Source organism: Callospermophilus lateralis, chromosome 17 (genome assembly GCF_048772815.1).
Source record: "Callospermophilus lateralis isolate mCalLat2 chromosome 17, mCalLat2.hap1, whole genome shotgun sequence".
Classification (NCBI taxonomy): domain Eukaryota; kingdom Metazoa; phylum Chordata; class Mammalia; order Rodentia; family Sciuridae; genus Callospermophilus; species Callospermophilus lateralis.
Window position 1 is genome coordinate 15,018,194 of NC_135321.1, and position 16,932 is coordinate 15,035,125.

A 16,932-nucleotide genomic window follows, 5' to 3' on the forward strand; every position below is an offset into this window, starting at 1 on the left:
ATACCAAAGACGGTATAACTGGGTCATGTGGTGTTTCCAATTGTCATCTTTTAAGGAAATTGCATACTTATTTTCATACTGCCCATACTAGTTAACCCTCCTTCCTACAGTGTGTAAGAGTCTCTCTCTTTTTCATTCTCACCAGCATTTATTGTTATTTGTCATTCTAACTGGAGTGAGATGAAATCTCAATATAGTTTTGATTTCCATTTTCTTGGTGGCTAGAGATGTTCTGTTTATATAATTGTTGGACATTTGTACATATTCTTTTGAAAAGGGTCTGTTTAGTTCATTTGCCCATTTATTGAATGAGTTATTTGTTTGGGGAGGGATTGATCTTTTTGAGTTCTTTATGTATATTTTAAATATTAATCCACTGTCCACAAAAGTAGTTCAAAAAAGAGTTTCTGCCATTCTGTAGACTTTCTATTAATTGCTTTCTTAGCTGTACAGAGTTGTTCAGTTTGATGCCATACAATTTATTGATTCTTAGTATTGTTTTGTGAGCTATCAGAGTCCTATTGAGGAAATTGATGGCTATGCCTATTGGAGTGTTTCCTCTCTGTTCTTCTCTAGTAATTTCAGAGTTTGTAGTCTTATTCCAGATCTTGGATCTATTTTCAGTTAATTTCCATGCAGGATGAGAGATTGGGATCTGTTTTCAACTTTTTATATATGAATATCCAGTTTCCCCAGAACCATTTGTTAAAAGGCTGTCTTTTCTCCAATGTAAGTTCTTAACACCTTTATCAAGGATCAGATGACTGTACTGTTTGTGTTTGTCTCTGTATCTTCTAATTGCACTCTATTGTCTGTGTGTCTATTTTTATCCCAATACCAAGCTGTTTTTTTTTTTTTTTTTTTTTTACTGTGACTCTATAGTATAATTAGGACTCAGGTATTGTGATGCCTTCAGCTTTATTCCTTTCTCTCAGAATTGCTTTGGCTATTCTGGATCTTTCTGTGTTCTACATAGATTTTAGGACTTTTCCCTTAGATTTTAGAAGAATATCACTGCTATTTTAATGGAGATTGCATTGAATCTGTACATTGCTTTTGGTGGTATGGTCTTTTAACAATTGCAATTCTGTCTGCACTTGAACCTCCCAGTGGTATGTTTCCATCATCTATTGTCTTCTTTGATTTCTTTTTACAGCCTTCTATAATCTTTCTTGTAAAGGTCTTTCACCTTTTCAGTTAAGTTTATTCCCATGTTTCTTTTCTTCTTTGTTTTATTTTATTTTGGTTTTGAAGCTGTTGTGAATGGAATTGTTTTTCTGATTTCATTCTCAGCAGGTTCATTACATGTATAGAAAAGCTATTGATTTTTTGTATGCTAATTTTGTTATTGATACTTTGCAGAATTTGTTTATGTAGAATTCTTCTGATGGAGCTTTTAGGATCTTCTAACTATAGAGTCATTTTGTTTTCAAACAAGAACAACTTGACATCTTTATTTCCTATTAGTATCCGTTTTATTTCCTTCTCTTGCCTAATTGCTTTGGCTAAAATTTAAAGTATTATATTGAACAGGAGTGGTAAGAGTAGACATCCTTCTCTTGTTCCTGATTTTAGAGGAAATGATTTCAGTTTTTCCCCAATAAGCATGATTATCGCTCTATATATAGCCCTCATGATGTTGAGATTGATTTTTTTCTATCTCTAGTTTCTTCAATGCTTTTATCATGAGTGCTGAATTGTGTTGAAGACTTTGTGCAACTATTTAAATGATGATGTAATTTTGGTCCTTAATTCTATTTGTGTGGTAAATTAAATCTATTTATTTGCATATGTCTGTAGTTTTCTTTCCTTAATGTTTCCTTATCTGGTTTGGAAATCAGAGTGATACTGACTTCATAGAATACATTTGGAAGTGTTCCACCCCTTTTTATTTTATGAACTAATTTGAGGAATATTTACATTAGTTTTCTAGAATCCATCTGATTCTGGCTTTTCTTTTTTGAGAATTTTTTTATTACTGTTTGTGTTAGTCAGCTTTTCATTGCTGTTTAAAAACCTATTAAAAACAACTTAGTTTATAAAAAAAACTTACCACCCCCCCAAATAACCCAATTAATAAATGGGCACCTCACAGAAGAAGAAATATGAATGGTCAACAAATATATGAAAAAATGTTCAACATCTCCAGCAGTTAGAGAAATGCAATTGAAAATCCAAACTACACTGAGATTTCATCTCACCAGTCAGAATGGCAATTATTACAATACAAGTAAAAATAAATATTGGTGAAGGTGTGGGGGAAAAAAAGGTGCACTCATACATTGCTGGTGGGACTGAAAATTGGTGCAACCACTCTGGAAAGCAGTATGGAGATTCCTCAGAAAACTTGGAATGGAACCACCATTTGATCCAGTTCTCCCACTTCTCAGCATTTATCCAAAAGACTTAAAATCAGTATACTGTTGTGACACAGCCACATCAGTATTTTATAACAGCTCAATTCACAATTTCTAAACTATGGAACTAGGTGCCCTTCAACAGATAAAAGGATTTTAAAAATGTGGTGTATATATACAAAATGAAATACTACACAGCCATAAAGAGAAAGTAAATTATGGCATTTGCCAATAAATGAATGGAACTAGAGACTATCTTGCTAAATGAAATAAGCCAATCCCAAAAAACAAAGGCTGAATGTTCTCTCTGATACATGGATGCTAACTCACAATGGAGAGGCATGGGATAGAAATACTTTGTATTAGACAAAGGAGAATGAAGGGAAGAAAAGGGGATAGGAATAGGAAATATACTAAAATGAATCAGACGCTCTTTCCTATGTGCATTTATGATTACACAACCAATGTAATTCTACATCATGTACAACCAGAAGAATGAGGTTCTATTGCATATATGTAAAATATCTCTAAATATATTCTACTCATATATAAATAATAAGATCAAATTTAAAAAGAACAACTTAAAGGAGGAAAGATGCTCATGGTCAGCTGAATCTAAGGCAGAAATATCATGGCGGAAGGACATGGGAGAGAAAAGCTACTTAGCTCATGGCAACCAAGGAGGAGAGAGAGAGGAAGAGGGAGAGGAAGAAGAAGAAAGAGGAAGAAAAAAAAGAGAAACAGAAAAAGAGGCTGAGGAAAAGTTAGATCCTTTCAGGAATCCCCCAGTGACTTACTTCTTCCAACTAGGACCCACCTCCCAGTGGTATGTTCAGCTATCAATTAATCCATCCATTGGATTAAGGCACTGATGAGGCCAGACCTGTCATGACCCAATAATTGCCTAAAAGCCTCCCCTCTGAACCTTGCTGCACTGGGAATCCTGCTTTCCACAAGTCAACTTTGGTGTGTGTGTGGGGGGGGACATTCCAAATCCAACCTATAACACTGTTTCAATCTCATTTCTTGTTATTGGTTTTAGGTCTATCTAAATCTTATTAGTTCAATTTTAGTAGGTCTTACATGCATAGAAATTTTTCAATTTCTCCTAGATTTTCCAATTTATTGGAATATAAGTTTTCAGAGTAGTCCCCATAATGCTCTGAATAGCAGTGGTGTCTGTTGTCATATCTCCCCACCTCTAATTTCATTGATTTGAGCTTTATCTCTCTTGCTTTGGTTAGTTTGGCCAAGGGTTTATCAATCTTGTTTACCTTCTCAAAGAATCAACTCTTAATTTCATTGATCATTTTTATTATTCCTTTCTTTTCTATTTCATTAATTCAGCTTTGATCTTTTTTTTTCTTCCCTTTTACTGGATTAGGGAATGGTTTATTCTTATTTCTTCAAGACCTTGAGATGCATCATTAGGGTATTTATTTGGGATCTTTCTGATTTTTTTTTTAAGTCAGCACTCATGGCTATACACTTTCCTCTTAGAACTGCCTATTCTGTGTCCCAGAGATTTGGAAATATTGTATTTCTATTTTCACCTGATCCTAGGAATTTTTAAATTTTTTCTTATGATTTTTTCAATGATCAATTCATCATTTGAAAGTATATTGTTCAATCCTCACGTTGTTTGTATCACTTTTGTACTTTTTCATGTTGTTGATTTCTAATTTCATTCCATTATGATCTGATAAGATGTAAGGATTTAGTTCCACTCTTTTTAACTTACTAAGACTTGCTTTCTGGACTTAAATATCATCTATTTGGGGGAAAGTTCCATAAGCAGCTGAAAAGAAAGTGAATTCAGCTGCAATTTGATAAAACATTCTAAAGATGTTTACTAAGTTCATTGGATTTATAGAATGATTTAACTCTATAGTGTCTATTGATTTTATGACTGGATGGCCTGTCTATTAGTGTATCGATATTATACAACATTATTGTATTGGAGGCTATCAGAGCCTTTATGTCTCAGTACTTCTTGTTTTATCTTATTAAATGCACCAACATTTGAGGCATATTTACTATTGTTACATCTTATTTTTGGATTGTTCCCTTTACCAACATATGCTGACCTCCTTTGTCTCTTCTAATTAATTTTGACTTGAAGTCTGCTTTGTTTAATATGAGAATAGCTACTTCTGCATGCCCCATTTGCATAGACTGTTATTTTCTATCTCTCACTTTCAATCTGTGGATGTGCTTCCTACAGACAGCAAATATTTTGGTCTTTTCTTCTTTTAACCCAAACTTCCAGTTTATATCTTTTAATTGGAGAATTGAAACCGTTTATATTCAGTGTTATTATAGAGAGGTATATATTTCTGTCATTTGATTTATTTCTAATGTTTTGCTTTGATCCTAATTCTCATTGGTTTGCCTATTCTTCTAATGAGATTTATTCTTTCCCAAGCTCTTTGGTTGTTTTATTTTCATCTTCTACATATAGGTTCCTTTAAGTATCCTCTGAAAAGCTGGATTAGAAGTCATTAATTACTTTAGTTCATGCTTATCTTGGAAAGTTTTTATTTCTTCCTGGATTGTGGTTGATAGATTGGATATAGAAATTTGGCTGGCAGTTATTTCCTTTCATGGCGTGAAATACATCATTCTGAACCCTAATGAAATTTAGAGTTTCTTCTAAGAAATCTTCTGCTATTCTGGTTTCCTTCTAAATGTTGCCTGGTGTCTCTCTTTTGTAGCTTTAAAATTCTTTCTTTGACCTGTACTTTTGACATTTTAACTACAGTGTGTCATGAAAGTTTCTTTTCTGGACTGTCAATTTGGGGTTCTAAACACCGACTATATACCCTTCTTGTTACCAAGGTTTGAAAATTGTTTTTGGTAATTTTACTGACCAGGTAATTGATGTCATTAGTCTGTATCATGCTGCTTCCTCAGTGAGGATGAGCTTTAAGTTTAGTCTCTTAAGGTTTGTCCTACAGTTATTTTATATTCTAGTCATAGTTTCTTTCTTTCTTTTTTTGGGGGAAAAAGAAAGTATATTTATAATTAGACAGCTGGACTCTGTTTAGATGATCCCAATTCTGTTGGCTACGTCCAAAGCATCATAATCAGGAGCCAGTCGAACATATGCCTTTTTCTCTCCCTCGAGCCTGATCAGGGTGTTAAACTTGGCCACATCAATGTCACAGAGCTTCTTGACAGCTTGTTTGATCTGGTGTTTGCTGGCCTTGACATCCACAATAAACCCAGGTGTGTTGTCTTCAGTCCTCTTCATGGCTGACTCAGTGGCCAGAGGGCATTTGATGATGGCTTAGTGGTCAAGCTTGTTTCTCCTGGGGGCGCTCTCCCGAGGATATTTGGGCTGCCTCCAGAGCCGCAGTGTCTTGGGTCATTAGAAGGTAGGTGACATGAGGATCTTCTTCTTTTTATGACTGTGGACACCTTTCAACACTGCTTCCTTGGCTTTCAAAGCATTTGCTTTGGGTTCAGCTTTGGGGGGGGCAGGAGCTTCCTTCTTAGCTTTCGGCGCCATCTTGGTGAAAAGCTCTAGTCATAGTTTCTTAATTTTTTATTTCATACTGCATGGATGTCCAAGGTTGGACACCTCATTTTCAAGCTCTGAGGTTATGTCATCTTCTTTATCTAGTCTATTGGGAAGAATTTCAATGAAATTTTAAAATTTGATTTATTAGGCCTTTCATTTCCAAGGTTTCTGTTTAGCTCTTTTTTAGAATATCTCTGTTGGAATGTTCTTTCATATCCTGTATTTTCTCCCTTAGTTCATTCTTTAGATATTTTTAAATTTATTGATAATTTTAACCATCAACTTTTTAAATGTTTTGACAAGGGTTTCATGTAGTTTGATATCTGTGGATTCAGTTATTGGAGGATAATAAACTTTTGGAGGCACCTTTTAAGACTTGCTTCTTCATATTTCAGAAACATACCAGCACAGGTGTGGTCTTTTCCAACATCTCCTTCCTTGACAAATGCAAACTCTGCCACCAGTTTTTTGGTTTTTCTTTTCACCTGGGCAAATGCCTGGTTGAAGGGATATGGGAATTACACTGTTTTCTCACTCTGGAAAAAGGTGCACAGTCACTGAGCTCAAATAAGAGAAGATGTGTCATATACCCGATTATGGTTTGGATCTTAGTTGTCCCCAAAGTCTCATATGCTAAAGGTTTGGTCATCATCCTGTGGTGCTGTTTAGAAGTAGTGGAACATTTAGCAGGTAGGGCCTACTAGAAGGAAATTAGGTTACTGGGGGCACCCTGAAGAGAATATTGGGATCCTGACCCCTTTCCTCTTTTCTTCCTGGCTACCATGAATTGAGAAACTTTACACAAACACATTTGACTACCACAAAATTCTGCCTAATCACATTCCCAAATACCTTGAACTAAATAACTATACACCAAAATCTTTGAAATCATCATCCAAAATAAATTTTTACCCTTTTAAGTTGTTTACCTCAGGTATTTGGTGACAGTGATGGAAGTCTGACTGAGGTACACCATTAAGTCACTTTAGACATTCTAAGAAATGAATTGAAGAGCAGAATATATATAGTCAAGAGCAGAAGCAACCTGAACACTAGCAATTTATGAAGGAAATCAAGATGTGTTTTTTAGGTGTTACAGGACATCTTCTGGAGTCTTAAATCTCTTGGACCTATGAAATAATTCACCTGTATGGAATTTGACTTTACAAAACAGTCCATTGTCCTCTACAGACTTTTAAAAAATATAACTGTGAAATAACATTACTTTTTCTCTTTCCTGTAATGTAAGATTTAGTAGAGAGCAACAAACTTTGTTATTTTGCAACTTCTTATTTTTTAAGTCATAGGAAAATCCAAGAGCCTGGTGTATATTATCATACAAAACTATCAACCCTATTTCATCAGATGCAATCAAAAGCAGTAAAATAGCAGAAACACCATTTGAGACATATAATACAAGAGAATCTAAATTAATGAAATCATAAAGGGAGGAATATCAAGTTTTATTATAAATTTGTTTGTCATAGTTTTATCCAAGAAAAGGATATATATATATCCTATATATCTAAGCATGGAGTTTTGATTAACAGAAAAGTTGGGCTATAAAATGACAGAAAGTCCCCTTAATTAAAAACTAATTTAAATTATGAAGATGATATTTACAATAAAGCTTTGAAAATATGTCTACTGCACATAGAAACCTATAACTTTAAGTATATATTGAGTTTTTAGATTGTTTACTGGTAGAGCCTTAATGAAGCAATAAACCTTGTCAGAATCCATCTCCACACTAAAGCAATAGATTTTAAATGTCAAACTGTACTTCTCCAACCCCCCAAATTCACTGAAAAGCAAGAGATAGGTGTTCACAATGGGCTGTATTGCTATAAAGAACACCAGGTTCCTTGCAAAGGAGACTCATCTCCAGATTTGGGTAGCAAGTCTCTCTCTCTCTTTCTCCCTCTCTCTATCTCTTTTATATATATATATATATATATATATATATATATATATATATATATATGTATATATATATGTAAATCAGTTCACTTGAGCATCTAATTACAACCTACATTTATGGAGCATGAAGTGACTAAACAATGTTGCCCTGAGCTGAGAATGGAAGTTTATTGATATATGAAGTACCAGGGAATTTTTGCACACAAAAAGAAATTGTCTTCATCAATAAGAAATTGAATTTAATAACCAAAAGTGTCTTTAAGAACTACTCCCGTGATCACAGTGTGCAAAATGTGGAGTCCTACAGAGAATGTGCAATCCCCAGGTAGACTACAAAAGTCATAAAAAATATTTGGTTAGAAAAACGTAAATAAATATAGCTAATGCTTATACAGCATTTACTTTATGAAATCACAAATAAAAGTGCTTCATAAATATTAGTTCATTTAATTCTCAAAGTAATCCTTGAAATGATCATGATGATAATAATTATTGTAATTGAAGAGAGAAGAAAATGAGGCATATACTTAAAATTTTATATGTGCACGAAAAGTTATTATGATAAACCTAACTAGCATGACATGATTTTATTCTTAAGTGTGGTTAACATTTCTGAAAACGTACCAATAAGATGGGAATTTTATGTCTATATTTTCATATCACTTGTTTGTGTGCACATGTGTGTGCGTGTTACTAGGGATTAAACCTGCGGGCGCTCAACCACTGAACTACATCATCATTGCTAGTAATTTTGTTGTTGCTGTTGTTGTTGTTGTTGTTGTTGAGACAGGGTCTCACTGAGTTTCCCAGGCTGGCCTCAAAATTGAGATCCTCCTGCCTCAACCTCCCCAGAAATTGGGATTACAGTTTTATACCACCATGGCATGTTTATATCAAATCAGTAAAGATACTGTGAACAAAACAGATGCCCCCCCCCCCAAAAAAAGTGGTTCTACCTATTTCAGAAAAAAAAAAAATCAGGAGTTCATGTGGAAAAGCCAGTCCCTTGGGGCTGGGGCTGGGGCTCAGTGGTAGAGCACTTTCCTAGCACATGCAAGGCACTGGGTTCGATCCTCAGCACCACATAAAAATAAATAAGTAAAAATAAAATAAAAGAAAAACCAATCCCTTCAAAGCTACTACTAACTTTAAGTTTCTTCTCTTTAAAGTCTTATCCACCTTGTTTCATTGTTTAAGAAGTTTTCTTTTATGATGATCAAAGGTATTTGGCTTCTGGAATGAGAATGTGCAAAACTGGGCTACTGTTGTAGATGGATCTAATGTACTAATAGTTCAGATCTCTGAACTAATATAGGTGCAGTTTAATTAAAGGGAAAGAAGTATAGATGAGATCATAGCAACTAGATTATAATTCTAGCTCTGTTATGCTTAGAATGAAACAGGGACAACTGACATGTTCGTTTGGTTCTTATTTATAGAACAACATAATTAGACTAAAAAAATTTTAAACTCCTATTTAATTAAAATTCTTCAAGTATAAATAAGTTAACATCAAAAACCTAATTTCCACTTGGAAAGATAAAAATGATTTTAGTAAAAACTTACATGTTTTTGAAAGACAAAAACTACCAAAAGTCAGTCAAGAAGTAGATTTATGCATACATATTGGGAATATTACTTAATATTTAACTGCTTTCCAAAAATCTTCCAGACCCAGAACTTTCACTGATGAATTCTACCAGTATTTAAAGAAAAAATATCAAACCTACACTCTCAGTACCAGTACCAGTTCTATAAGAAATAGAACCAAAGGTGTCTATCAGAATATGATTAAGATATGCATGTTTAAAACTACAGATGATGGCTGAATTATTCACAGAACTGTGCACCACAGTGAATCTTACTGTATGTAAACTTAAAACTAAATGTTAGATACAATAAGAAAAGATAGAAATTAAAAATTAATCTTAGTTTATACAATTCATCCACTCATCAATCAATTAATTGAGGTTAAACAATTTTTCTATTTTTGTGTCAGACACTGTGCATTATTGAAAACACCCTGAAGAAGAGTAAATGTTCTCTGCCATAAATGAACTCATATGCTTGTCAGGAGGACAAATATGCTAGCAATAACTGACATTCTAGCACAGTTGTTTTATGTAGTGCTATGGCAGAAGAATTGAGCAACCCTGAGTTCCTAGTTCTGCTGGGGAAGGGTAGTGGTTAGACAGAACATGCAATGCTAAAGGATAGAAAAGGGAGACATCAATGAGATGATATCATTCTGGGGAAATGAAGGACCACAGGAAATTGTAAAAACAAAACAAAACAACAACAACAAAACAGTATTCCTTATCTTTACTTTCCTCATTGTTAAGACTGTACTTGTTCCTTCCACTCTTTCACTCTTCAGGGAAATCAAATAATGTTCTCCCTTGTGTTTTCCATTCACTAATCTTGCTATAATGACCAATTACTCCCCAACTACTAGATCTAGCAAATTTTTTCTCAATTCTGATCTACTAGACAGCTCTGCTGGATCTGCACCCACTGACCATTGTATTTCCTCTGAACTTTAGTTCTTGATGGTCCATTGATTCCATTGTGGTTCTCTTTATACCATTTGATCAGTTCTTAGTCTTCATGTCAGCCATGAAAAAGTACCTGTGGGTCTTTAACTGCACAGGGCTTACCTAACCATGCAGGTCTCTAAAGACCATTGCTGTATTTGCCCTAAGATCCAACTTCCTAGAAGTTTCTTCCTACTTAGGTCCTTCACAGGAAGATACATTTTATAAATGAGAGCAATGCATGTGTAAGGTGGTTGCTAAGCATTTTAAATGAGCAAAATTTTTGTAGTCAGAGTAATTTGGTCAATGAAAACATAGTTTTACACCAGCATGAATCTAGAACAAAGAGTATTTTAAAGGGAAGGATCTGAAGGCACTTTTGGAAATGGGTTTTAGAAGGGTTGCAGCTTGTGAGTTATTATGAAGGGAGGCAAAGAGAAGATTGTCTGAAAGTTCACAGGAAGTTCTAAGACCATATATTTCAAGGAATGTGCCTCCTAACACAGAGTGAGCTGGGGTCTCTGGTAAATGTTTGATGAGGTTGCTGTCTGCACGCCCCCATGTGTCTCAGTTCAGCCGGGTGCAGTTTCACGTATTCACCTGTTTCTTCCGGACAAAATAATTCAAACATAAACCCCAAATCTGCCTTATGCTCAAAATGTTCCTGAAATATCAATTAACTTTGGAACAAATTTACAATTTGGACTCTGACTTGAGAGTGTGGAAGATTGGGCTAATGTTGCAGATGGATTTCTTGTACCAGCAGTTCAGATCTCTGAGGTAACATAGATGCAGTATAATTAAAGAGGAAGAAATAAAGCTTTCTTACAGAACATAGTATGTTATATAAATGTAATAGTAAAATAAAATGAGAAAAAGAGCACCCTATGTTCCAGTAAGTTTAGGAAGTAAGCAGGCTAAGTAATTTTCTTACAGTAGGAAATTTCAGAAACCCTATATGTTCATGCAAAGTTTGAAATTTCAAGAGAGACACAAGTTTTCAATACTTTCTAAAAATTATTTGACTTTGGAATCTTCTCATTTATTTCAAGTTGGAAAACACTTCTAACATTCCCTAAAAACAAAGTTCCAAGTAGCACAATTTGGTAAACATTTCTGTATAATACTGTTTTATATCTGTTGTTATAAAATGTAAGACAAAGTTTTTCTCAGAACAGAAATGTTCTGATCTAACTCAATTCTGTGTGAATTTTAAAAAGCACCTGCAATAAAATTTCAAAAATCCTATCCATATATCTAACATTGCTGGTTTAGCTTATTTTGGGTACAGAGAACTAAACCACAGAAGACAAATAAATTTCCTCCTTGGAGATACTTTCTTCAACATAATTGACCATACAAATAATGTCTTATAAATATACGCTAAATAATTAAATTTGAGATTGTATATGTACGTAATTTTCTGAGATTTCAGTGTGATTCTCATGTTCATAATTAAAACCCCTTTCTTGTAAAAAAGGCAATAATTTTGTTCTCAAGTATTAACTTAAACTATTATTGTTTCCAAATATATATATTTTTATTTTATTCAACTTTTCTACCAATTCTTTAATTCTTCTATTTTTCATATGAAAGCTGATAAAATATTTAGAATAAGTATGAAATATTAAATTGTTCATCAAATGGTCTGCTAAAGGAGAAGATTGGCATAAATTAATATAATTTGATTTTTTAAGATAAAAATCAGGGCTGGAGATGTGCCTCAAGCGTTAATGCACTCGCCTGACATGCACAGGGTGCTGGGTTTGATCCTCAGCATCACATAAAATAAAATAAAGATGTTGTGTCCTCCGAAAACTGAAAAATAAATATTAAAAAAAGATAAAAATCAATGAATGGAAAGTCATATTACTGAGAATGCTGAAGTAAGGGCACTGAAAATTGTCTGGCCAAACACACCAATAGCAAAAATTTGTCAGAATTAACATATTCAGGACTCAGAAAATTAACCAGGGCTTTAAGGAATCTAGGGAGTATTTAGTCAAGAAAATGGCTGAATTGCAGTAAGAAGAGTAAACTTTGTTGCATCTGACTGAACCTAATCTCACCTTCCACTTACCAGCTCTGTTGGTATTCTTGAAAACCAGCAGCTTGTCAAAAATACTGAAAACCAGTCACTGAGGAAGCAGAGAAATGGTTGGCAGCTCTTCAAAGCCCATCCATTACCTCAGAAGGGTGATCACTCCACTGGCAGGGCTTTCTCATCTGGCCTGACTCAGAACTCCCCCACTGAGAACAGAGTTTTCCCTGGGACGGTGTTGAAACCACCAGACAGTTGCTGAACATCATGGCTGTCTAAGGCAGTGGATAAAAATTGGGGGAAATAATTGACTATCCAAAAAAAATTGAAAGGAAAGCTAGTTGGGTATTCATAGGGTTTTAAATAAAAAGCTCTGACACATTGCTGGGCCCTAATGCTGTGTGTATCTGTAGGGCAGTGTGTATGCATAGGAAAGACCTGAGAAAACCCTAAGCTTGCACCTGTAGCTCTGTGCAAACAGAAAGCAAAGCTAAGGCAGAGTTGTCAGATGCTGTGTTTCCCCAACACACACAGAGCCCCTCAGCAAAGACACTGGGAGACTTCTTGATTCTAGGCATGTGAGGAAACGCTGTCCAATCACTAGCTGACCAATAAGCCAACAGAGCAGAGACTTCAGTGGGCACACAAGACAGAAGACAGGCGTTACAGATTTCTCTCAGAAAAGTCACTGCTAAGCAAACTATAACCAACAACAGCAACAAACCCTGAGTAAGAAAGGGAATCTGAATTCCTGAATTGCTACATTCATTACATTATCTAGGATGCTAATTCACAATAAGGTCGGGGGCACTAGAGAAGAATAGAGTTACTTTAGATTAGGTAGAGGGAAGTGAAGGGAGGGGGTGTGGGGATAGGAAGGATAGTAGAACAAAACAAACATTATTGCTTTATGTATATGTACATGAGACTGCATGACCAATATGATTCTGCAACATTGTACACTCAGAAAAATGAGAAATTATATCCCATCTACATGTATCAAAGTGCATAAATGCATTCCACTGTCATGTATAACTAATTAAAACAAATAAAAAATTAAAAGAAGAGCAGACCACCTGAACACAGGACACAGGACAAGAGGGCTTCTACAAGCTAAGGAGAGGGCCTGGAGCAGATTCTTCCCTTGCCACCCTTGGAAGGAAGCCTAAGCGCACCATGACACCCTCCCAACCTGGTGGAGACCCGGGCCTTCTGTCCTCTCCCTTTGTGTTTTGTTGCTCAGCCTTGGACCTTCCTTTAAGCATTCAGGAGCCAGGACTCCATGTTAACAGGCCCCCAGCCCTAAGGAGAGCAGGCAATGTGAGATGCGGGGAAACAGAGGAGGAGAAGGAAGAGGAAAGAGAATCCATTCATCACCTGTGTCCTCCAACCCTCACAGAAAAGATTCCAGAAAACCCCTCCCCCCACAGTTCCTGCCATCTTGTCATCAGACATCCTTCTCCCACCAATTAAAGAAAAGTCTCTTCCTATTTTAACAAATGATTCCTATGAAATGAAAATAAAAGTCTTTCACTGGGGGAATAAAAAGTAATCATAACAAGAAAATGACAATACCTAAAATGCCTTAACCTGGAGTTTAAGGAATTTCAAAAGTAACTTTGTTACACTCTTTTGAAACTAGCTTAAGCAAAATATTCCCACTACAATTAATAATTTGAATCTACTAGTCTTGGCTTGAACAGATACAGTTGTCAAGGTTTGTAGGTCTAATTTACAAAGTCTTCGGTGGTGAAAGTAAAAGTAAACAAACAACAACAAAAGCAGAATGTTGCCCTAAAAAGAAAACAGAATATTGCCTTTGTTTGTTTGTTTGTTTGTTTCTGTATTCAGAGCAAATAGGGTTACAATAATGCTCTTTGGACTTTAAATGTGGTGAATGAAAACTTTTCCAGGTTTGATAACCCAAACTCTGCAAGGGAGAAATATCACATTTTAGCACACAGTAAATGAACCCTTTCTTGGGCCTCTTGCCAAACTGTAATTATCTATATAGTTCTTTCATCCATAGCATGCCTGCCTGTATTATAAGGTATATCTGTGTTTCAGATTTTTTAGTTTTTCATTAGTGCATTTTAATTATTCAGAATAAGGGCTTCGTTGTGCATATGTGTACATGCAAATACACACTTTGATCATAGCCACCTTATTTCGGGTATTTTAAATTAAAGTATTTCTGCCTGTGTCCTTAATTCAAAGAAATTAAGGAGATAAAATCAGTATCCTGGGGGGTTTCAGGACATAGGACAGGGTTTTCCACTTCAACACACACACACACACACACACACACACACACACACACCTCTATTTTAAGGAGGAGTACGCCTGGCTGCTGTCAGAGAACGTCTTGTGATATCACAGAATGTCTTCCAGGGATTGTTTTCCTTGAAAACTTGAGAAGGGAAATCCCAGGCCTCACATTCTGCGGGTCCCCGGTTTCACAAGCTTCTGCAAGTGAATCCGCGTGGCGCTGGGTCCTGAACGCTGGGGACTTGCACTGCACTTGGATTGGTCAGAAGGAAGCCGAGGAGGAGCCAGGCTTCAGGGGTTTTTTTCCTCCACACACCATAAAAGTCCGCGGCGGCATCCTGGCTCCTCGCTTCTCACGCTCCAAGCCACGCTGCGGCTGGGAGCGGTCCCTTCTCAGGGGCTGTGGAATGGCTCAGCCGCTCCCCGGAAAATCATTTTGAAAAGACCCGAATGCCTGAGGCTAAAGTTTAAGCAGCAGTGAGAACAAAAAAGCACACAGCCGACCCTGTCTGCGGAGAATGAGCATCTTGCAGCCAAAGATTCTAACCTGGTAACGGTCAGAGCTGTCCCTGAAAGAGAGTAAAAACTCCATTTCCAGCTGTGAGCCTGGCGGCTGCATCCCCAGCGAGAATGCCCATCGCTGCCTCCTAACTTTCAGACTGATCACGTCTGGGAGAAAAGAACCGAGAATCCCGACCCGGGAGGGGACATCGACTCCAGGGGGATTTGCATCCACTTTGCGACCCGACGATGAACTCCACCCTCCCCCGCGGGATGCACACCTCCCTGCACTTCTGGAACCGCAGCAGCTACGGACTGCACAGCAACGCCAGCGAGACCCCGGGGAAGGGCTACTCGGATGGGGGTTGCTACGAGCAACTTTTCGTCTCCCCGGAGGTGTTTGTGACTTTGGGTGTCATTAGCTTGCTGGAGAATATTCTAGTGATCGTGGCCATCGCCAAGAACAAGAATCTGCACTCACCCATGTACTTTTTCATCTGTAGCCTGGCTGTGGCCGATATGCTGGTGAGCGTTTCCAATGGATCAGAGACCATAGTCATCACCCTGTTAAACAGTACAGACACGGACGCGCAGAGTTTCACGGTGAATATTGATAATGTCATTGACTCGGTGATCTGTAGCTCTCTGCTTGCATCAATTTGCAGCCTGCTTTCCATTGCGGTGGACAGGTACTTTACCATCTTTTATGCTCTGCAGTACCATAACATAATGACCGTGAAGCGGGTCGGGATCACCATAAGCTGCATCTGGGCGGCCTGTACGGTTTCGGGGGTGCTGTTCATCATTTATTCCGACAGCAGCGCTGTCATCATCTGCCTCATCACCATGTTCTTCACCATGCTGGCTCTCATGGCCTCCCTCTATGTCCACATGTTCCTCATGGCCAGACTTCACATCAAGAGGATTGCTGTCCTCCCGGGCACGGGCGCCATCCGCCAAGGGGCCAACATGAAGGGGGCCATTACGCTGACCATTCTGATTGGGGTCTTTGTTGTCTGCTGGGCCCCGTTCTTCCTTCACTTAATATTCTACATCTCTTGCCCCCAGAATCCATACTGTGTGTGCTTCATGTCTCACTTTAACTTGTATCTCATACTGATCATGTGCAATTCAATCATTGACCCCCTCATTTACGCACTCCGGAGCCAAGAACTGAGGAAAACCTTCAAGGAGATCATCTGTTGCTATCCCCTGGGGGGTCTCTGTGACTTGGCTAGCAGGTACTAAATGGGGACAGAGGAGATCCTAAAATCCTGCTTAAAAAGACTTTTTCATTCTTGTGCAACCTGAACAGTGTACTTAGGCAGCACCTGTTGTATCTTCTGTGCTGTGCTCCCATTGAGAAAACTTGTGGTAATTTAAGCTTATGGTTTTTGATATGAAAAAATGTTCAGTCTCAGTATTATTAGTCACATCATGCTACTTTTTTTGGTTGTAAAATGCTAATCTGTATTATATATATATATATATATATATATATATATATATATATATAATAGGTAATATGGATTTACAAAGAGTTAAGATGCCTTTATTAAAAGCCTAATATTGTCTCTTTCTTGTTATCAGAATTCAACACTTTGCTTGTTTTAGTATTACAGAAATCAGAAGTTCATTAAATATATTCTCACCGATGTTTTCATATATTACACTATACAACTTTGAAATTAGACATTTGATTTAACAGGTAAGGGGAAAACATTTAAAGAATGGAAGCTTAATCATTAACTAAATCAGCACCATTAGTAAAATTTCAAATGACTTAAG

The 16,932-nt window shown here is 36.7% G+C and overlaps 1 protein-coding gene and 1 pseudogene across 1 annotated transcript; one reads left to right on the top strand and one right to left on the bottom strand.

The window, feature by feature from the left end:
- Positions 1-5,400: 5,400 nt before the first annotated feature.
- LOC143382877 (large ribosomal subunit protein uL23 pseudogene) lies at positions 5,401-5,868 on the bottom strand (annotated as a pseudogene).
- A 9,479-nt stretch (positions 5,869-15,347) lies between these two features.
- Positions 15,348-16,392, top strand: Mc4r (melanocortin 4 receptor). Its single transcript, XM_076837101.2, has one exon. It carries the CDS (start codon positions 15,394-15,396, stop codon positions 16,390-16,392), a length of 999 nt encoding a protein of 332 aa, XP_076693216.2. The 5' UTR covers positions 15,348-15,393.
- The last annotated feature ends 540 nt before the right edge of the window (positions 16,393-16,932 follow it).

Excerpts from the sequence above, each read along its gene's own strand:
- Mc4r (XM_076837101.2), top strand. The coding sequence starts at position 15,394 with ATGAACTCCACCCTCCCCCGCGGGATGCACACCTCCCTGCACTTCTGG.